This window comes from Lissotriton helveticus, chromosome 3_2 (assembly GCF_964261635.1).
Source record: "Lissotriton helveticus chromosome 3_2, aLisHel1.1, whole genome shotgun sequence".
Lineage (NCBI taxonomy): Eukaryota > Metazoa > Chordata > Amphibia > Caudata > Salamandridae > Lissotriton > Lissotriton helveticus.
The window spans coordinates 267,428,997-267,449,411 of record NC_136062.1 but is presented as its reverse complement, the minus strand read 5'-3'; the positions used below and the strand labels follow the sequence as shown (position 1 = coordinate 267,449,411).

Genomic DNA, 20,415 nt, shown 5'->3' with positions numbered 1-20,415 from the left:
AAGGAGGATTCCTGCTCCAGCATTGAATCTATTGTACTTACACAATTAATGAGGTGACTCTTTGAACCATTTCATAAATGCTCCCTAGAAATGTTCACTCTAAAGACTGCGTTTCAAGTAGCCATTACTTCTTTACGAAGAGTCCGCTACTTGCAAGCATTCACATTACTGGAACTGTAATTTTATATACACCAGGGTAGGATTGTCATGAGGACTTACCCACAGTTCTTGCCAAACGGAATCTTGGTTTCACATCAAACTATTTAGAGACCAAGTTTCTTTCAAAATTCAAGGACACAGTCAAAGAACATTACACACCCTAGCCGCAAGGTGAGTAGTAATGTACTATAATGTACTAAATTAAGGACAAAGCCTTGTAGAAAGGCAAAGCAACTTAATGTAATTTGCCAGCAGGTTTCTAGGAAGACCGATCACAAAGAAATCAATTGCAAGATGGATTGCACATACAATAGTTGTGCCACAAGCAGGCGGGTGTGACACTGAGTCTTGGTGCACACTTGGTCAGAAAGAAGAAAGCCACTATAGCTTTCTTAGCTAACACCCTTCTGCTAGACCTTTGTATGGCAGCAACATGGTCTTCAGTGCACATATTTACAAAACCCTACTGTGGCCAATCGGATGAACACTATTAAAACCTGCTACAAAATCAGTGCACAGCTTGTGAATCCAGAAAAGATTCACACTGCAAAACGTATAGTTTATTACCTATTGGTGTAGTTTTGCCACTTGAAGAATTTCTGGATTCATAGCGAACCCACCCTCCGAAGATTAGGGAGAACATAAAATCTGAAGATGGCGACTAAAGGGGAGTTTCTGGAGGAAGCACGAATACGTCACAAGGTGCACCAAATGGAGGTACGTCTATGCCCACCCACAAACACAAAGCATTTACAATGCAATAGCTCTTGTATTTACGAGATTTTAAGCTATTGACATTGTAAATGACAATGCCTTTTATCTGTTTTGATAATTAACGCATAAATAAAAGGCATTGACATTTATAATGCCAATAGCTCAAACTCTTGTAAATGCCAGCACTAGTTCTTTTCAAAGAAGCAGCTGCTGTTTTCCCAAGCTACTTGGAAAGTGAGAGCGTGCATGGCGTGCTGAATGTTTCAGGTAAGCATGTCATGCCTGCAGTAGGAGAAACTCGTAAAATATCGCTTACAGACTAAATAAGGCATACTGTGCATATCAATCGTTTTATTAGAAGCGTTGCAGGGGATTTGGCATTCTTTACAGGTGAGAACAGTATATCAAATAGTTTGTTAAAAAGTAAAGTTCAGCTGCTGTTAGACTGTGAAGTCATGCACAAATAATATAGCTGAAATGTTTGAAGTGATCGCCCTAGAAGCATTCCCATGGTAGGAATTGGTCATAAAGCACTTTTAACAGGTCCCTGCTTTGTGTCAGTAGGCTGGGATTTGGTAGCTGTGCTGAGAGAAAACCCTTGTCTTACAGTCCATGGTAGTGCTAGCATGTGCCTGCTGTGTGTTAGACTGAGGTACAGCTGTGGAAGCATTGGAAAATGGTGCACCGAGGAGTTTTGAAGACTAATGCAATAGTGAGAAACAAGTTGACATTCTGTTTTCACTTCAAAGTTCTAAAGATGTCCTCAAATTCAGTAACCTATCTGGAATAACAATTACAAAGAAAACACAACTAGGTCTGTTTCTGGCTACTAGTCAATACAAGAATGTATGCATGTACTATAGTATAGAGTGAAGTAGCCAGAAGGCAACAGAGCACTGCATAGGGTCAGATACTGTCGACGTGCGATTAGAGGGATAGACTATTGCTGCATCATGAGGTAATGACTTAAGCTCTTTCCTAATTTGGGGTAGCAGCACTAAATTTGGAAAGAGTTAGCAGACAACACATTTCAAGGTGACCTATGGGGGAATGTTAAAGTATTTGCCTCAGAATGACCAGATGTTTAAAAAGATAGAGGCAGCTACATGCTGTTCTGGTCACCAACCGGAGGTCTCAAAGGTAAGAACTTGAAAGGAACGGAAACATTCCTCATGGAAGTGTGGTGTCATAGCATGCTTCACCAGTTATAACCATGGCCTAAAACCGCAATAATCTGTATGAGGCATTTGTGGCTGTAGGCACACATACTTTGCATGAATGTTTGCTAGTTGATCTTTGAAGTCTTTCGAGTCATGAGGTAAGGTGCATAAGCCCTTTACCCCTACAGCGTCAAAGTCCATTCTTAGACCTTGTAAGTGCAGTGCTGCCATTAAGAGTATGTGGTGCAGGGAGTTTGTCATTACGAACTCCACAGCACCATAATGGCTACACTGAAAACTGAGGTTTGGTACCAAAGTTCTCAGCACATTAAACCCACTAATGTCAGTTTCGGATTTAATAAAAACAAAACGCACACAGAGGGCATCTTAGAGATGCCCCTGAATAACGACCGACCACTAGTGTCCAGGCTAAGTGGCTGCTTTCAACTGCCACCACCAGACATATTTCGGGACCCCTAGGTCAAGAGCGAGCTGCTCTTGGGGGCCTGAAATGATGCACATCCTGGGACGAGGTGCCAAGCCTCCTCCCCCAGGATGTGCAGGGTCCATGAGGGGAAAGCTTCAAATGCTTGCTGCCTTTGCGAGCTTCCACAGGCCTTTTGCTGCTTCCAGTAACTAACCCCCACATTGGGTGGGAAAACAAAGTGAGGTGTGCCCACCTTTGCGAACTCCAACCCTCAGATGGGGGAGGCGAGGTGGAGCACAGCTCAGTCCCCGCCATCTTGCATATTGGGGGACCCAGCCAACCAGAGTGAGGCATATGCCTCCCTCCCGCTAATAATCTATGGGTCCCGGAGTAGCGTGCTACTTGTCGAAAAATCGCTTAGACGCCTCGTCTGGGGTAGTAAGCGCTATACAAATGCAATTACAATACAATAGGGGGTGTACCCACCCCCAACGAAGAGGCCCATTGATCCCTACCTGTAACACCCCTAAATCTAGTATTTATGGGCCACCCTGAACCTTGCCGCCTTCGATAACAACCGAACACGAAAAGGATCGAAGAGCTGTGCCGAAGCTAAGAGGAGTACGCCCACTGACTTGGGCAACAGCCCTACCAGCCTGTCTGCACCTTGAACCTGCAGAAGCGGGTGTGTCATGCAGACAGGAACCTCAAGAACCCAGAGGACCTGCCCTGCCTTCCACAGAAAATACTGTCACCCGTTAGCACTGGATTTTCTCAACTAGTCTCTGGCTCCTGCTGAATCTACGAGTCTGCACCATTATCTCCCTGACGCCCACGGCCTGAGTTCAAGTGGCCCAACACCACCTGGCTATCCTGACCAGAGATCTGGGGATCTCTGACCTGCCTCGAATCTTCCAGCGAAGCATGCCGCTCCTGTCTGGAGGATTCCCCCGACCGGAGCTGGTAAGAAAACCAGACGCCTAAAGACACCCTTCACCCTAAGTACCATGGCCTTGGGGTGGCCCAACCGACTGTCCCAGCATTCCACGACGGTGGCGGTTCGACACCACGCCTGGTTGAGGTCCGCCAACTTTGCGGCCGATGTCCAGGCCACTCTTCTGGACATGCCGTTCGATGGCCGTCGCCTCTTTGGCAACAAGGCAGACCATGTGCTTTAGCGTTTGAGCTACGGCCAAGTCCTTGGGCCTCTCGGCCACATGCCAGCAATCGGGTGCCTTTCGCTATTTTCGTGGCCACAGAAGGGGCGCCCCCACGCATGCTGCCAGCCACGCCCCGCAGAATGTTCAACAGTGCGGTGGCGGCCGTGGAAACCGCCGTGGCAGCGGTCGGGGACAACGGCGAGGCCAGTCCACACCTCCTTCCTAGTCCGTGTTTTCAGGCCCATGTGACGCCAGTGGGGGGCAGGGTTCGCCATCACCTCTTCCACTGGTGCACTGTCCTATCGGACAGGTGGGTGCTGCAAATCGTCCGAAGGTGCTACTCCCTCCCCTTCGAGGCAGCTCCTCCAGCCATGCCACCTCAGTACCACCGCGTGTCGGGGGATCACTTGAAACTTCTACAAAAGGTAGTTACGGCCCTCTTGGCCAAGGGGGCCATCAAGCGCATTCCTGGGCCATAAGTAAGGTGTGGTTGATACTCCCACTACTTTCTGGTACCCAAGAAGGGCAAAGGGGGCCTACACCCTATCTTGGACCTACGGAACGTCAACGGCTTCCTCCGGAAGGAGAAGTTCAAGATGCTGACTTTGGCTCAGGTCTTAGCTGCCCTAGACCCAGGAGACTGGATGGTAGCGTTGGACTTGCATGACGCCTATTTCCACATCCCCGTCCTGCCGGCTCACCGGCGTTACCTGCGGTTCACGGTAGGCCACGAGCACTTTCAGTTTACCGTGCTCCCCTTTGGCCTTACCAGCGCCCCACGGGTGTTCATGAAAGTGATGGCGGTGGTCGCAGCTCATCTGCGCTGGTTAGGGGTTTCAGTCTTCCCCTACCTCGACGACTGGTTGTTAAAGGCGTGCTCGCCCCAGACAGTCGTCAGCCACCTCCAGACTACGGCCGACCTCCTGCACCTGCTGGGGTTCTCCATCAATGTGCCGTAGTCGCACCTGTGTCCCTCTCAGAAGCTCCTCTTCATCGGAGCGGTTCTAGACTCGGCGCAGTTTCGGGTTTATCCTTCCGAACAGCGGGTTCGGGATATTCAGGCTCTGAATCTGATCTTTCGGGCCGTTATCCAGAGTCTCGGTCAGGTTGACCTGGGGGCGATGGCCCCCTGCATCCTTCTAGTGCATCACGCCCGGTGGCGGATGCGGGCTCTGCAGTGGGACCTAAGTTTCAGTGGGCCCAGCATCAGGGCAACTTGTCCGACCAAGTCTTGATCTCGGAGGGCACTGCAAGACAGTTGTAGTGGTGGCTCACGGACCCCGATTGGGTCAGCGGCAGATCCCTCCCCCCTACCCCAACCGGAGCACGTGATTGACGGACGCGTCCCTCCAGGGTTGGGGAGGCGACATGGGAGAGGCGGAGATCAGAGGCCTCTGGTCTCCAGCGGAGTCCCGGCTCCATATCAACGTTTTGGAGCTGCGGGCGATCCGGCTAGCACTGAAGGCATTCCTCCCCTCTGTCCGGGGGGAGTGTAGTGCAGGTGTTAACAGACAACACCATCGCCTGGGGGAGAAGGTGTGACACCTCTGCCCCGTAAGTGCATTGTTTCTGGTCCCAGAAAGCAGAGGCTCTCCAGCCAGGGGACCAGAAACATGTATGACAGGCTGCCTAACACAAGTCAGTAACCACACCAGGGTGGATAGGTTTTCAAGGGGCACCTCTAGGATGCCCTCTGAGTGCATGGTGTAATATCTCACTGGTATCAGTCTGTTTTTATTATAAGGATTCGTTTGGTACCAAGCCATCATGGAACTTGTATTCTAGAGTTCACAGCCCAGGCAGGGTGCCATGTCAACTGTAGCTATTCCCCTAACAGAGGCCTGATCTTAGTGAGGTGGGGTAGTAGGTGACCCTCTTCAGCTCCCAGGTGCCCAGGTTCCACTTACCAGGGACTTAGAGGGGGCAGAAGTCCCAGTTGTGGAGAGGTGTTCGGGAAGAGGAACTGGGTATCTGGTTGGCAGGGACCCTGTGCACTACAATCGAAACCAAGCGAAAAGTGGGGAGGACTACCATATCAAGCTTCAGGCCTAACGGCTAAGGCGCTCGACCTCGGACCTGGGGAACTCGGTTCGAGTCTCGGTAACTACGCCAAAAACCCCCTGTGATTCTGGGCAAATCACTTAATCTCCCCGTGCCTAAAATGAATGTGTCTGTCCTCATGTAACGTAACTGGTGCTATGTAAAGCGCTCTAACTGATTCGGTTCGGTTCTAGTTCGCGCTATATAAAACTCTGCAAAAAAAAAAGTAGTTATTCTGCTCTCACAGTCAATGTCCTGCTCTGCATCAACACCCACTAACAGTAGGAAAAGCTTTATCTAATACTTTAATATCCAGTTGCTAGATTATGGGATTATGTACAGCATGTGAATGTAGATCTTCGACCTCAAAACAGTTTCACTAGTTTAATCGATCCTTAAGCCCTGGACTGTAGGTCGCCAGTATTATCCATTCTTAACAAAATTATTGCATTCATACCTGTTGAAGTTGAGATTTCGTTTGATACTATATTCCATTGTATTTTGTTTACCAGCTTTTTCAGTGGTAAATTTAAAGAGTATATATTTTTTTTTGTTGGATTAACTATGTTGACTATTCTCTTAAAAGTATACCCTCATTGGCATAGTTATGGGTGTGAATTCATGAAATACAGTATCCAGCTTTATTTTGTGGACATTGAGCTGGTAATCTGCAATAATTGCATTTTGTCTTCACAGCATTTTGATGCTAGACATGTTGTTGAGCGCCATGCTCAGGAAGTTGTAGGGCCAAGAAAGGAATGGCATGCACCAACAGTACAGGCAGTTTTTCCTGATGCAAGGAGAATGGGAGATGGTCGTAGTGGTCTGATGCCTCAACATGCAAGGTACAGTAGTTTCAAGATTTCAAGACATGCCTATAATTATAAGCTATTATCCTAGTGTTTCAATTTTTGTCTAGCATTAAGTAAAACTTGCTGTGATAGGCCTCCACGAAAGTCCTTCAGCAGCTGAACTTTATATTCTTGGGTAATTCTTCACCATGCATGTATACAGCTGAGAAACTATTTCAGTTTGTTTTTTTTTAAACCCCTTCCGTGCTGTGGTTTTATTGAGTGGCCCCGGCCGTCGTCTGCACACACCCATTGTGACGTCCAACGGCCTGGGGTGTGTGCAGGGTTAATAGAGCTTTCTTTTTCAGCATGAATTCACTTGCTGGGCAATATTCCGCTACACAGTGGTTGGGTCTGGAATAGTCTGTTTTTCTTCTGTTTCTGGGAGTCGTCGACCACCATTTGGTGCCAGGTAAGTCCCCTGAGTTACGTCAGACGGTGCCCTGGAGGTTGTTGTGCGTAGTAGCCATCTCCTGATTTTTTTTATTTTATTTTTTTACCTTTTTTTTTCTGCGTTGGGTCTGGAAGCCAAAGGGGATGCTCCGAAGATTAACAATCATAAAGAAAATTAAGCTTTCATCTAAAAAATCTGCATTGGACATCAAACTCTCAACCGGAGAACACCACTTCCTCCAGGGACGACCCATCCAATACCGAACACCTCCATTGTGCACACTGTTGGACAAATGGCGATGTAGGGGCCATGGAAAATACCCTTCAAAATTCTGCCCAGTGAGTGCCACCACAAATTCGCACAACGCAGTACACGTGCGCAACCTGTGCCTGCCCAAGGACTGTGAGGTGTACCTGCCAAAGACCCTCAGGACATGGCGAAAGAGACCCACTACGCAACAATGTCCCAGGCACAGAATGAACCTTCCCGAAGAAAAAGGCGATTGAAGGCCACCCACGATCCAAAGAACCCCACAAAACCCTACCAAGGGATGCCAAGTGGGGAAGATCGCTCAGGGTTCCAAAACTGAGGGTCGAGAATGAACCTAAGACAGAGGCCAGTACTCAATCTCCAATCTGACAGAGCCCTTGAGGTAGAAAAGAAAAACACCTCAAGGCAGAAATTGCGGCACTCCTCCAGAAGGGACAGTTCGACGTAGTGTTCAAGGGATTTCGTATCCCCACGATTCCCGTCAGACACCAACAATCACACCAAAGTGACGGAGGATGCCAAAGAGATCCTTGAATCGCATCCAGCCCCCGAATCACTCTGACTACCATGAGGAGTACATCGAGGCACCAGAAGAAGCAGCCTCTGAAACCTTTGAGGATCAATAAAACGACCTAGACACAAAGCCCAGAGGAGATATACTGTTATCCCTAGAAGACTTCCCCTCTGGATGACATAGCCTTCTACAACGACCTAGTGAAGAGAGCAGCCAATGCTTTTGGGGTTGCCTTCGAAGAGGAAAAGGAGGAAACCTGATTCCTCTTAAAAACATTTGCCCCTGCCAACAAGGGCACACAATACCTTCCAATGCTATCAAGCATTCTAGATCAAGGAAAGTAAGTATTCAAAGAGCCCGCCTCGGCATAGGGAGTGACACAAAGGGTCAAAGAAATTCAAACCCGCTTCCAAGGACACTAATTGTATACAAGGAAATACAGTGCATTACTCCATTATTGTCACTGCAAATGTCCTCTCTAACAGTGGACCACCTCCAGAGAAGGAAAGCAAACAAATGGATATGGTGGGCAGAAAAATGCAACGCGCTAGCACATCGCAAACTCAAATGCCCTGAAGGCAAAAACCTAGCAAATACATGCCTTGAATCAGCGCTTGACGCAACAGACCCAGCCAGAAGACAAATGTGTTCAGGCACCACACTATTAAGGCATGCCTGGCTTCGAATATACGGATTTAAACCGGAGGTTCAAATATCCATCATTAACGTACCATTTACGAGACTCACTATTTTGAAAGAAGGTAGACTAATCCCTCCAGCTAATGAAAAAGGACAACGAGACTGCAAGAGCCATGGGAGCCCTGCAACAGAGGTGCCTGCAAAAGAGAAGGGTTTAATAGAAGAAAACCCACTGGAAGAGGGGCCTCTGCTCAAGGGCAGCAAATGTAAGCAACGGGGACAATGTAACGGCCAACAAACGAGTCAGCAGGCAGGATATTAGAACTGGCAACAGCCAAAGCGGCTTTTTTGATGCAGAGGCCAGCCCCCCAGAGGAAGAGGAAATAGATTGACTCCTGCATGGAAAAGGACCCACGCACCTCATCAGTGGGAGGCAGGATATCTACAACCGTGGCAAAAAATCACTATAGACAATTGGATATTAAATTTGGTAATTTGCGGATATTGCATAGAACTGACAGACACCACCAGCAAACCACCCCATCCCCAAGGATTAAGTTCCTCAAATTAGAACTGACAGTTAAATTCAGAAATCGAGGAGCTTCTTCTGAAACCAGCAATAGAAACCCCTTGTTTCCTAGTTCCCAAACAAGACCCTTAACTAAGGCCCATCCTGGGCATAAGGTTCATAAATTCATTTTGACAACTTTTCAAAATGGCTACTCTCCAAGAAATACCGCAAATTCAAAAGGGAGATTACATGGCAACCATAGATCTTAAGCACGCCTATTTACACAAGCCCATGAAAAAACGCCACAGAAAAGATCTGATTTCTGCACGAAGGAGCACACTACCAGTTCAAGGTGCTCACTTTCTGAATAAAATCAGAATGTTTCTCCAAGTGCATAGCCCCAGTTACGGAACATCTGTGGAAAAATGGAATACACTGCTACCTTTACCTAGACGACTGGCTTATAAAGGTAGATACAAACCCCAATATATCTCACCCATCTTCAGACTGCCATCCACACACTGCAAGGTTTGGGATCCTCAAATCACAAGAAATCCTCACCAAGGCCACTTGGGTAAAAGACTCCACTCAAAACCCACACGAGCTTATCCCTCACAAGAGGATACAAGCCATCAATCAAGAGACTTCTCTCTACCAGAGGAGACTTCTCTCTTCCAGAGGGGTCCATCTCGGAGTGTGTAGCCATGAAACTTATGGGCATGGCATCATGCATCCCACTCAGTCTTCATGCCCGCCTCCATATGCGCCCTTTCAAAGAGTGTCTTGCCAACAATTGGTCGGGCGGGGGATCTAGTGGTTATTTATTTATTTTATTTATTCAAAGTTTTATATAGCGCGAACAAGATCCTTACAGATATCCGAGCGCTTCAGAGACAGGGGTAGGGGCAGCAGGAGTGAACAGAGTTAATGGGAGCAGTATAATAGTCACTAACATAATAGGATAACAGTAAGGTACAGAAAACATATCAATATACAATCAGGTAACAAATAATATAAGAAGGCACAGGTCATTGATCCCACTACAGTAGGGTTCAGGTAAACCTTGGATGTGTGGATGGCTTATACCAATTTCTTAGGATAGAGAGAACACGGGGTGGGGGCATCGGGAGGGTTATTCAATAAACTAGAGTGTATCATATATTGGTCGGTAGTAAGAGAGTAGCATGGTAGTGTCACAATCAAGTAAGAGTATAGTGCCAAAAGACAAGGTGATCAATGATACAAAGCGATGCAGAGTCTCTGATTCAGCACCTATTAAGTTCAGGAGATCTTGGCCAGAAGGATGGTTTTCACCTCTTTCTTGAAGAGTGCAGTGGAGGAGATAAGCCTGATTTCAGGAGGGAGTGCATTCCAGATCCTGGGTGCCATTCCTGAGAAGGAGCGCTTGTAAGTTTTTTCCTTCCGGAATCTACGAGGTTTCAGGAGTAGATTTTTTGTACTTCTATTGGATCTCGAACCTCCTGATATAGACAACTTTTGAGCGAGGTAGTTGGGTGCCTTGTGGTGCACGGCCGAGTGTCATAACTGCAATTTTTAGCTGTATTCTGGCTTCAAAAGGCAGCCATTTTAGAGCCTTTAAGTCTGGGGATATATGCGAATGTTTTCTTGAGCCAGTAATGAGTCTCGCGGCAGCGTTCAGGGAGGCTCGTGGGGGTGCTGTTGTGGATAGCGGGAGTCCGCTGAGGGCCACAATTCCGTAGTCTATGCGAGGGATGACTAAAGCTTGTACAGCAGTTTGGAAGTCTTTGGCAGGGAGGAAGGGTTTAAGTTTCCTCAGTGTGTTGATTTGGAAATTAGCTCCTTTTGTGGCTTTGCTAACGTGCTGTTGCATGTTGAGCTTGGCGTCGAGTGTGATGCCTAGGGATTTCGCAGAATCCACGATGGTAGGTTGGACATTGAGTGCTGTTAGGTTATTGAACCAGGTTTGGGTGGTGGAAATTTTCGCCGGAGATCAGATGAGTAGGAACTCAGTTTTCAGAGCATTTAGTTTGAGGTGATTATCGGCCAACCAAGATTGGGTGTTACTATGTGTGGAATTCAGATGTTTGATATCTTCCGGGGATTGTAGTTGTGTGTCATCGGCGTACATATAGAATTGAACATTGGATGCTTGGAGCAAGGTGGCGAGCGGTTCCATGACGAGGTTGAACAGTGTGGGGGAGAGGGAGGATCCTTGTGGAACACCTAGATCTGCAGGCACAGGTGTAGATAGCACATTGTTGATCTTGAACTTCTGAGATCGGTTATGAAGGAAGGAAGAAAACCATTTGAGAACAGTTCCCGATAGACCCATTCTAGTGCTTAGCAGCTCCAGTAAGTTCTCATGTTTGACCGTGTCAAATGCTGAAGAGAGGTCAAGAAGGATGAGGAGGCAGGACTCATTGCGATCAAGGATTTGGAGGGCGTCATCAATTATGTGTCATAGCTGTTTCCGTGCTATGTTTCGCTCGGAAGCCTGATTGATGAGGGTTGAGGAGGTCAAATTGGTCAATGTGTTTTGTTAGTTGGAGTTGGACACATTTTTCCAGCAGTTTGGCCAGGGTGGGGATATTGGTGATAGGGCGGTAATTGTTCAGGTCAGACGGGTCAGCTGTAGGTTCTTGAGTATAGGCGTGACTTGCCCCACCTTGAGGGAGTCTGGAATGAGACCTTGTTGAAGGGAGCTGTTGATGATTTGGGTCCAAAGTGGGAGGAGCAGGGGGATGAAGTCTTTTACAGCATTAGCAGGTAGGGGGTCTGTGAGATGACTAGAGGGCTTCAAGGTGCAGAGCAGTTTGTGTATTGCTTCTTCCGAGTAGGTGTCGAAGTACAGCCAGGATGCCTTGGTTCGAGGCATGTGGGCTGCTAAATTCATATCTTTTGCATTAGATCGCCGCCTAGTGTTGGGTCCGGATGATCGCACATTGTTGTCCTGGAAGAGTCTTCGAAGTATCCTGAGATAGGTGGCTCCTCCCCTGGACTACAGTGCGCATGGGCATCGGCTCCATCCCCAGATTGTTTTTTTCCGCCATTGGGTTCGGATGCGGTCTCGACGTCTGTCGGAACCGAGGAAACTAGCTTTTTTACGGCCAAAAGGCCTTGGATTCATTGCGTCGGTATTGTTTGCGTACGGTCTCGAGTTCTTCCGTCTCTTTGAGTCGGAATCAACGGAGTCGTATCACTCTTCGGACATCGAGGCCTTCTCATCGCAACACGACCGCAACTTTTCAGCATGGAGCGGAGCCCGTTTAAATACTGTCCCCTCTGTGGGTCCAAATACCCACATATCGACGTGCACCCGGTCTGTAACAAATGCCTTTCGCCAGACCATAACGAGGATACCTGCATGGCCTGCTCCAGATTCAGGTCAAAGAAGACACTCCAGCTTCGGCGCGCGGTGCGCCTTGAGGCCAGACAAGCGGCCCTGGATCCGGAAAACATCTTCGGCAACCAAGAAGAAGAGGGCCAGAGCCATCATCTTCAAATCTCACCGCCCGCGACGGACATCGAGGCGGATCCGGAAGACGACGACGGAGTCGTGGGTCAAGGCCTTGAATACGTCGACGAGGTAGGGGACGTCTAAGAAGTTTATGGGGCCGCGGAAGATAGCTCAGGGGATGAGCTATGCCCCGAAGGTTACGCGGATCAGGCTCGGGTCACGGGATCGCCAGTCGGCCTTACCCAAGACCCCGTACCGCAAGCCACGGCCCCGCCTTCAGGCCCGGCCACGGACATACTTGCTGCGCAGCCCGTATCGAAACCGAAACTGAAACCAACGGTATCGACTACACCTAAAATGGCCGACCCGAAACCGAAACTTACGGATTCGAGCGTCCCTAAAATGGCGGCCGTTCCACCAAAAACACCAAAACCTGCTGCCTCATCGACTCCGTCGGCCTCCGGTCCACAGAAGTCGAAGAAAACTGTCGATTCGACAGTATCGAAATCGTCGGCAGAAGAGGTTTCCTCTAAGAAGGGAGTTCGGCACAGGTCGACCGGTGCGACGCCGTCTAAGCCCGCCAAAGCCAGCGACAAGACTCCGGTGCCGACTGGAACGTCGTTAGTCGGACGCGTGGTGGAGACGGAGCCTGCAAAATCACACGGATCGAAAGCTGGAAGCTCAACACATCGGTCCAAGGACTCTGTGTCTACGGCTGCAGCATCAACGTCTAAGACTCAGAAGGGCCAACAAGACGTCGGATCCGAAGGCAAGGTGAAGGCCTCGTCGGCGCCAAGTGCCGCTGTGAGTGACGCGTCCCCCATCGCCTCTTCACTACAGAGAATTCGGGAGAAGGCCTCTGTGACGTCGGCTCTGACGCCGTCGCACCAGAAGCCGATGGACTTGCCGGCAAAGCCTGCTGGTAAACTTATCTTCCTTCTGCCGCCAAAGGAGGCACCGAAGGCCTTTACGCCAAAGACGGCGCCAAAGACGTCGGAATCATCAACGTCTGAAGCACTTTCCGGTCGACTACTCGACTCAGGAGAAGATTCTGAGCGTTTTATCGACGCAGACACGGGCAAATTGACCCTTTACAAAAGAAAGATCCCTTCACAACCAGTGGACTCCTATGTAATCCCACTGAAGAAGAAAAGGCTTGCTCAGGACGCTTCAGCCCTGATGGAACCTATACAGCTTCCTCCTAGAAGGAGCCCAACACCTTCCCCAGAACACTCTGAGGGTGAGGGATATGGAGAAGATGACCAATACACTTTCCCCATCAATGAACCCGATGCACAGCAAGATTCCTATGACGACATAGGTGACCAAGGCACCCAGAATGTGGGGCAGGACCCACAGCCTTTCAGTGCACGTGCATCCCCAACAGAAGATTCTGCAGGTTTTCATGCACTCATTGAACGGGCAGCTGCTAATCATGATGTGGACATGCATGCTGACCCAGTAGAAGAAGACTTTCTATTTGACACTTTTTCAGTCTCTGAAAGGACAGTAAAGACACTGCCTATGCTCAAAGGGGTCCTTAAGCATGCTGCGGACATCTTTAAAGAACCTACCAGGGAGAGGGTGGTCAATCCACGCATCGAGAAGAAGTACAGACCAGCACCTGCAGACCCTGCATACATTCGGGGACAGTTGCCACTTGACTCCCTTGTGGTCGCAAATGCCCGCAAACGGGCGAACTCCCAAACGACGGGTGAAGCTCCTCCCCTCGGACAAGGAGTCAAAAGTGCTGGAGGCAGGGGGCAAAAGGGTAGCTGCGCAGGCTGCCAATTTCTGGCGTATTGCGAATACACAGGCACTATTGGCACATTATGATAGGGCGCATTACGACACCCTAGAGCAAGTTTTACAACACCTGCCTCCGCAGTTTCAAGAGGGTACCAAACTGCTTATAGAGGAGGGCAAACTAATCTCCAATGCAGCCATAAAGTGTGCACTTGATGCCGCAGACACAGCAGCTAGGGCTATTAACACTAGCGTCTTGCTGAGACGACAAGCGTGGCTCCGCATATCGGGGTTTAAACCGGACATTCAGACAACCATACTCAATCAGCCCGTCAATCCTGATAGACTGTTTGGTCCTGATGTTGACACCACCCTCAAAGATTAAGAAAGACAACGAAACAGCTAAGTCTATGGGTGCCCTACAATCACAACAGTTCCGGGGCAACACTTTTCGTCGCTCAGGTGCACGTGGAGTCACCAGAGGACAGATGGGTCAACAGTCACAATTCTCTAGAGGTGGAGCACAGTCCTCGTACCCCAGCAGAACAAAGGGGGTTATCGAGGAAACGGCACCAGAGGACGTGGCAGAGGAAACAACAATTCCCGTTCCTCTGCCCCAAACAAACAGTGACTCTCTGTCACTGCCCCCCCGACCACTTAACACCTGTCGGGGGGAGACTCCAGCAGTTCCTGCCAGTCTGGACAAACATCACCACAGACAGGTGGGTACGACAACTTGTCCAGTACGGTTATTGTCTAGAGTTAAAGTCCACTCCACCCAACATTCCACCAAGGCAACGGCCTATGTCCGCAGAGCATTTGCACTTATTGCAGCAAGAAGTAGTGGTGATGCTGCAAAAAGGCGCAATCGAGCTCGTGCCAGTGGAGGAGGAAGGCACAGGGGTATATTCCCTGTACTTCCTTATTCCAAAGAAGGACGGATCTCTCAGACCCATTCTGGATCTGCGTCCCCTCAACCTGTATATACTGTCAGAACATTTCCATATGCTTACACTGCAACAGATTCTTCCCTTGTTAAACCAAGGGGACTTCTTAGCAACCTTAGACCTCAAGGATGCTTATTTCCACATTCCACTACACCCGTCCCACAGACAATACCTCAGGTTCACTATCCACGGCAAGCATTATCAGTTCAAGGTCCTGCCCTTCGGGGTGACCACAGCCCCAAGAGTGTTTACCAAGTGTCTGGCGACAGTAGCGGCGCACCTCAGAAGGCAGAACATCCATGTCTACCCCTACCTAGACGACTGGCTCGTTCAAGCCAAGTCGGAACAACAGTGCGCCGCGGACATGTCCACTACCATTCACCTCCTTCACGATCTGGGCTTCTCGTTGAACTACCCAAAGTCGCATCTTCAGCCGGCACATGTCCGGCAGTTTCTAGGTGCGACGATCAATACCCTGACGGCCATGGCTCAGCCAAACCAAGTCAGGATAGACAGCATGCAGTCTCTAATCCAAAAGTTCAGACCACAACACTCTCTTCCAGCGAGAGTGTTCATGCAGTTGATTGGCATGATGGCCTCCTGCATCTTCATAGTCCCTCACGCACGTTTACATATGCGTCCGCTCCAGGAGTGCTTAGCAAATCAGTGGACACAGGCTCAGGGACAATTGACAGACCTAGTGTTGGTTACCAGTCGGGCGTACGACTCTCTGCATTGGTGGAATCCACACAACCTTTGCAAGGGCCGACTGTTCCAGGAGCCAGTGCCACAGATTATCCTGACAACGGACGCGTCTCTCCAGGGATGGGGAGCTCATCTGCTCACTTACACAGTGCAGGGACTATGGACGACGCAGCAACAGAAGATGCACATCAACTATCTGGAACTGATGGCAATCTTCATGGCGCTCAAGTCCTTCAATGTACATCTGTGCAACAAGGTAGTGTTAGTCCGGACGGACAACATGACCGCGATGTACTACATTCAAAAGCAGGGGGGCACCCACTCGCCACAGCTGTCTCATCTGGCTCAGAGCATGTGGAAGTGGGCCATTCAGAGGAACATTTTCCTCATGGCAGAACACCTCCCGGGCAAGGACAATCAGATGGCGGATCTGCTCAGCAGATACAGCCATCAAATGCACGAGTGGGAGTTACATCCGTCAGTACTCCTCCCGTACTTCCAGCAGTGGGGTCATCCGGAGATAGACCTCTTTGCCACAAACGAAAACGCAAAATGCCAACACTTTGCCGCCAGGTTCCCTCACCCACAGTCGCAGGGGAATGCGATATGGATGAACTGGTCAGGCAGATTTGTGTACGCTTTTCCGCCAGCCCCTCTGATACCGCTGGTGGCAAGAAAACTAAAGCAGCACTCGATGACACTCATCCTAGTTGCTCCCAACGTGGGCGCGCCAAGCATGGTACACCACGTTTCTGGAACTCTCGGTGGTGCCGCATCAAAGGCTGCGCCTCACGCCCAGGCATTTGACGCAGAACCATGGAGAAATTCAGCATCCAGATCCGCAACAGCTCAACCTGGCGATCTGGCTTCTGAAGTCCTAGAGTTTGGATACCTTCACCTACCTCCAGAATGCATGGACATCATCAAGGAGGCAAGAATGCCGACTACCAGAGCATGCTATGCTGCAAAATGGAAGCGTTTCGTCCTTCACTGTACGGCCAATAACATAAACCCGCTAGATGCATCTATCCCTAACATCATTTGCTATCTGTTGCATCTTTACAAGTGCAATCTAGCGTACACTTCCATTCGGATACATCTATCCGCCATAGCAGCTTATCTTCAGAACAGACAGCATCTCTCTGTCTTCAGAGTGACTGCCATAAAGGCTTTTCTTGAAGGTCTGAAACGAGTCATTCCCCCAAGAACACCGCCAGCTCCGGTGTGGAACCTCAATGTGGTCCTCACCAGGCTGATGGGACCACCTTTTGAGCCACTACACTCGTGTGAACTCCAGTTCCTAACGTGGAAAGTAGCTTTCCTAATAGCTATTACGTCACTGAGGCGGGTTAGTGAGCTGCAAGCGCTCACAATCCAAGAGCCATTCATTCAGATTCATCCAAATAGGGTGGTACTGCGTACTAACCCCAAATTCCTTCCGAAGGTGGTGTCACAGTTTCATCTCAACCAAACTATTGACTTGCCTGCATTCTTCCAAAACCCACAAACGGTGGCGGAAAGAATGCTCCATACTTTGGATGTCAGGAGGGCATTGATGTACTATATTGACAGGACACAACACTTTAGGAAAACAAAACAACTTTTTGTTGCCTTCTCGCCACAGCACAAGGGCAACCCTATTTCCAAAGCAGGAATAGCCAGGTGGATTGTTAAGTGCATCCAAATCTGTTATCAAAAGGCTAAACGTACCTTAACAATACCCCCAAGGGCGCACTCACACGCAAATTGGGGGCATCCATGGCTTTCCTGGGGAACATTCCTTTAGAGGACATTTGCAGAGCAGCCACGTGGGTTACACCACATACCTTTACAAAACACTACTGTGTTGATGTGCATTCCAAGCAGCAAGCAGCTGTAGGACAGGCTGTTCTCAAAACACTTTTTCAAGTTTCTGCAGCTGGCACGGGCAACCGCCGCTAATGGAGGGACTGCTATATAATCTATGCAAAAGATATGAATTTAGCAGCCCACATGCCTCGAACTGAATATGCTACTTACCAGTATGCATCTGTTCTTGGCATGTAGGGCTGCTAACATTCATATCGCCCACCCTCCTCCCCGGTGCCTGTCGCAGCTGCAGACATACTCTTGCATTCAATCATTAGCATGGACATCCTTTACACTTTACACTCCATCTCTGCCACAATGGCTTAAAACAATCTGGGGATGGAGCCGATGCCCATGCGCACTGTAGTCCAGGGGAGGAGCCACCTATCTCAGGATGCTTCGAAGACTCTTCCAGGACAACAATGTGCGATCATCCGGACCCAACACTAGGCGGCGATCTAATGCAAAAGATATGAATGTTAGCAGCCCTACATGCCAAGAACAGATGCATACTGGTAAGTAGCATATTCATTTTTAGGTTGAATGTTAGACATTCTGGTGTGGTTGGGGAATCGGTTTACATCCATGATGAGGTCATTTCTTATGTTGTCGGTCTTAAGCTTAAAGAAGGCAGAGAAGGCTTCACAGTGTGGGGTGTCGCTTGTTGCGCTGTTTGATTGTAAGGGTTGTGTCTTTGTTTGAGTCTTGATTAGTTCGAACAGCTTTCTTGGCCTGTTTTTTGCTTGGTCCAACTGACGGCTAAAGAAGTCCGACTTTGCGCGCTTTATTTTCCTAAAGTAGGCATTTCTCTTGTTCTTAAGCGTTTTGAGATGCAGTGATGAGGGGTCAGATCTCCAGGTGCGCTCTGCCATTCGCATAGTACGCCTGTCCTCATTGAGTCTGCCGTCATACCAAGGGTTAGAGATTTTGGTGGAGACTCTTCAGTTGCAGTGGGGCGACTTCATTGACTATTGAATTCATAGTCATGGTAGTGATCGGTCAGTGATTGAACATCCGAGGCACCTGAAGGGGGAAGGAGGAGACTGCCGATGTGGGGAGGCAGGGCAGTGGGGTTAAGATTCTTCATGTCCCATTTCCAGGTTTTGGATTTGGTGGGTTGAGCCGGGTTAGGTTTAACTTTTTCGTTGATTAAGAAGGTGATAATGTGGTGGTCTGACCAGTCGCAGGGTTGGATCGCCTCCAGTTGGGTAGAGTCCTCTTTGGCGATGATGAGATCGAGTATCGAGCCTTTGTCGTGTGTTGGTCTATCGCATATTTGGGTGAGGTCAAGCGCATTAAGGAAAGTTTTGAGACTATTCACCACTGTCTTTCTGATTGTTCCAATGGAGATTAAAGTCACCCAGGTAGACTTGGGTGGTCTGCCGACCGGCATTGGATGTGATCGTGTCCATGAGTTTGTTGGGTGAATGAGGTTGTCACCAGGCGGGTGATAGATGAGATGTAAAGCACAAACTTGTTTGCCCTCGCTGGTGATATCGAGGCAGAGGAGTTCACAGGAAGTAAGGGAGGGGGAGGTGGCTTTAGTAACGGAGAGGTTGCTCCTAAAAATGCATGCAATTCCCCCGCCCGTCTTGCCAGGCCTGTCCAGTCTAATGATGAGATAATTGGGGGGGGGGGGGACTAGTATGTCCATTATCGGGGTAGAGGCTTCAGTAAGCCACGTTTCAGTCAGAATGGCTAGGTCCGGGTCCATTGCTGAGACTAGATCAGCGATGTCGGAGGAGTGTCTCTGGGCCGATCTGCAATTGAGTTGGATGCATTTGAGTTTGGGAGTGAGAAGGGTGGTCGAGCCTTCTAGAGAGAGGGGGACTTTTCTGAGGTTGTTAGGGACGGAACCTCTGTTGCTAAGGGTTGGGAGCCTCAGAGGATTTGAGAGAATTGTGGGTATGGGGATGTGTGTGTTGGATATGTGTTTTACCGGACCTGGGCCATAAGAGCGAAGGAGGGAGCATAGGTCGCGGTCCGACAGTGAGTTGAGGACACGACTGGGGCGGTGGGAGTTATTGCGAGCGGGGATAGTCGGCCAGCGCGGGGGTAGTTTGAGGCGAGGGTATGTAGGGAGGGTGCGTCGTTTGTAGGGTCGTGGGAGGTAGACTGGGCTGTAAGAAGAGAAGGTCTTTGATTGCGAAGAGATCTTTTTTGACTTGTGGGAGATCCTCTTTGACTTGTGGAGGGTGGATAAAGTCGAGTCAAGAGGTGGATTGGAGAAGGGGTTGGTGGTGGGAGCCATTGGTGAGTGGTTGAGTAGTGAGCTGGAAAGCGAGCAGGCTATCGAGGGGGGGATATGCTAGCGTTGTTGGAAGGTTCTACGGTGATAATGAGTGGGATGGCATTCGATGTGTGGGCGGATTTGTGGGCGAGGGGTGTGGGTGAGGTAGGGGGAGGGTGGGAGGCATAGGTAGTGACGTCAGTGGGGGGCGGTGCCGGTGAGTTGAAGAGTGAGTGAAGGCTGAAGACAATGGGGGTGGCAGGAAGGTAGTGGGGGCTGAGAATGGGAGGGGAGAGAGGGGGGATGCTAAGGTAAGGGAGGCGGTATGTTCTGTGGGACTGGTTGGGAGGGTGGGGGTGTCGTGAGTGGGGAGGGAGCTGGAGAGGGGTCTGCCGCGGGGGGGGAAGGAAGGGGGGGGGGGGATAAACTCCGGACGGTGGTGTGTTCAGAAGCGTTCGTGGGGGGAAGGGGGCGTGGGGGTATCTAGGATGTGGGTGTATCGAGGATGTATGGGGGGAGTGTACTCACGTGGGGACTGAGTGGGGGGGAACAAAGGGTGGGATTTGTCATTGTGCGTGCCGTTCTGATGCTGATCTAGGTAGGAGGTGTTGTGGGTGGGAGTTATGTCAGGGGAGAGAGGGATGGGAGTGGTATGAGTGGG

General features: G+C 49.6%; 1 protein-coding gene across 8 annotated transcripts in view; it reads left to right on the top strand.

Annotated features, from left to right (window-relative positions):
- The window catches only part of SLTM (SAFB like transcription modulator), a 340,694-nt gene that overhangs the window by 277,202 nt on the left and 43,077 nt on the right, over positions 1 to 20,415 (top strand). For all 8 annotated transcript variants that reach the window (XM_078685169.1, XM_078685170.1, XM_078685172.1 and 5 more), the window contains one exon: positions 6,357 to 6,505. In XM_078685169.1, the coding sequence (XP_078541295.1) occupies positions 6,357 to 6,505 (149 nt within the window). The remainder of the gene's footprint in view (positions 1 to 6,356; positions 6,506 to 20,415) is intronic.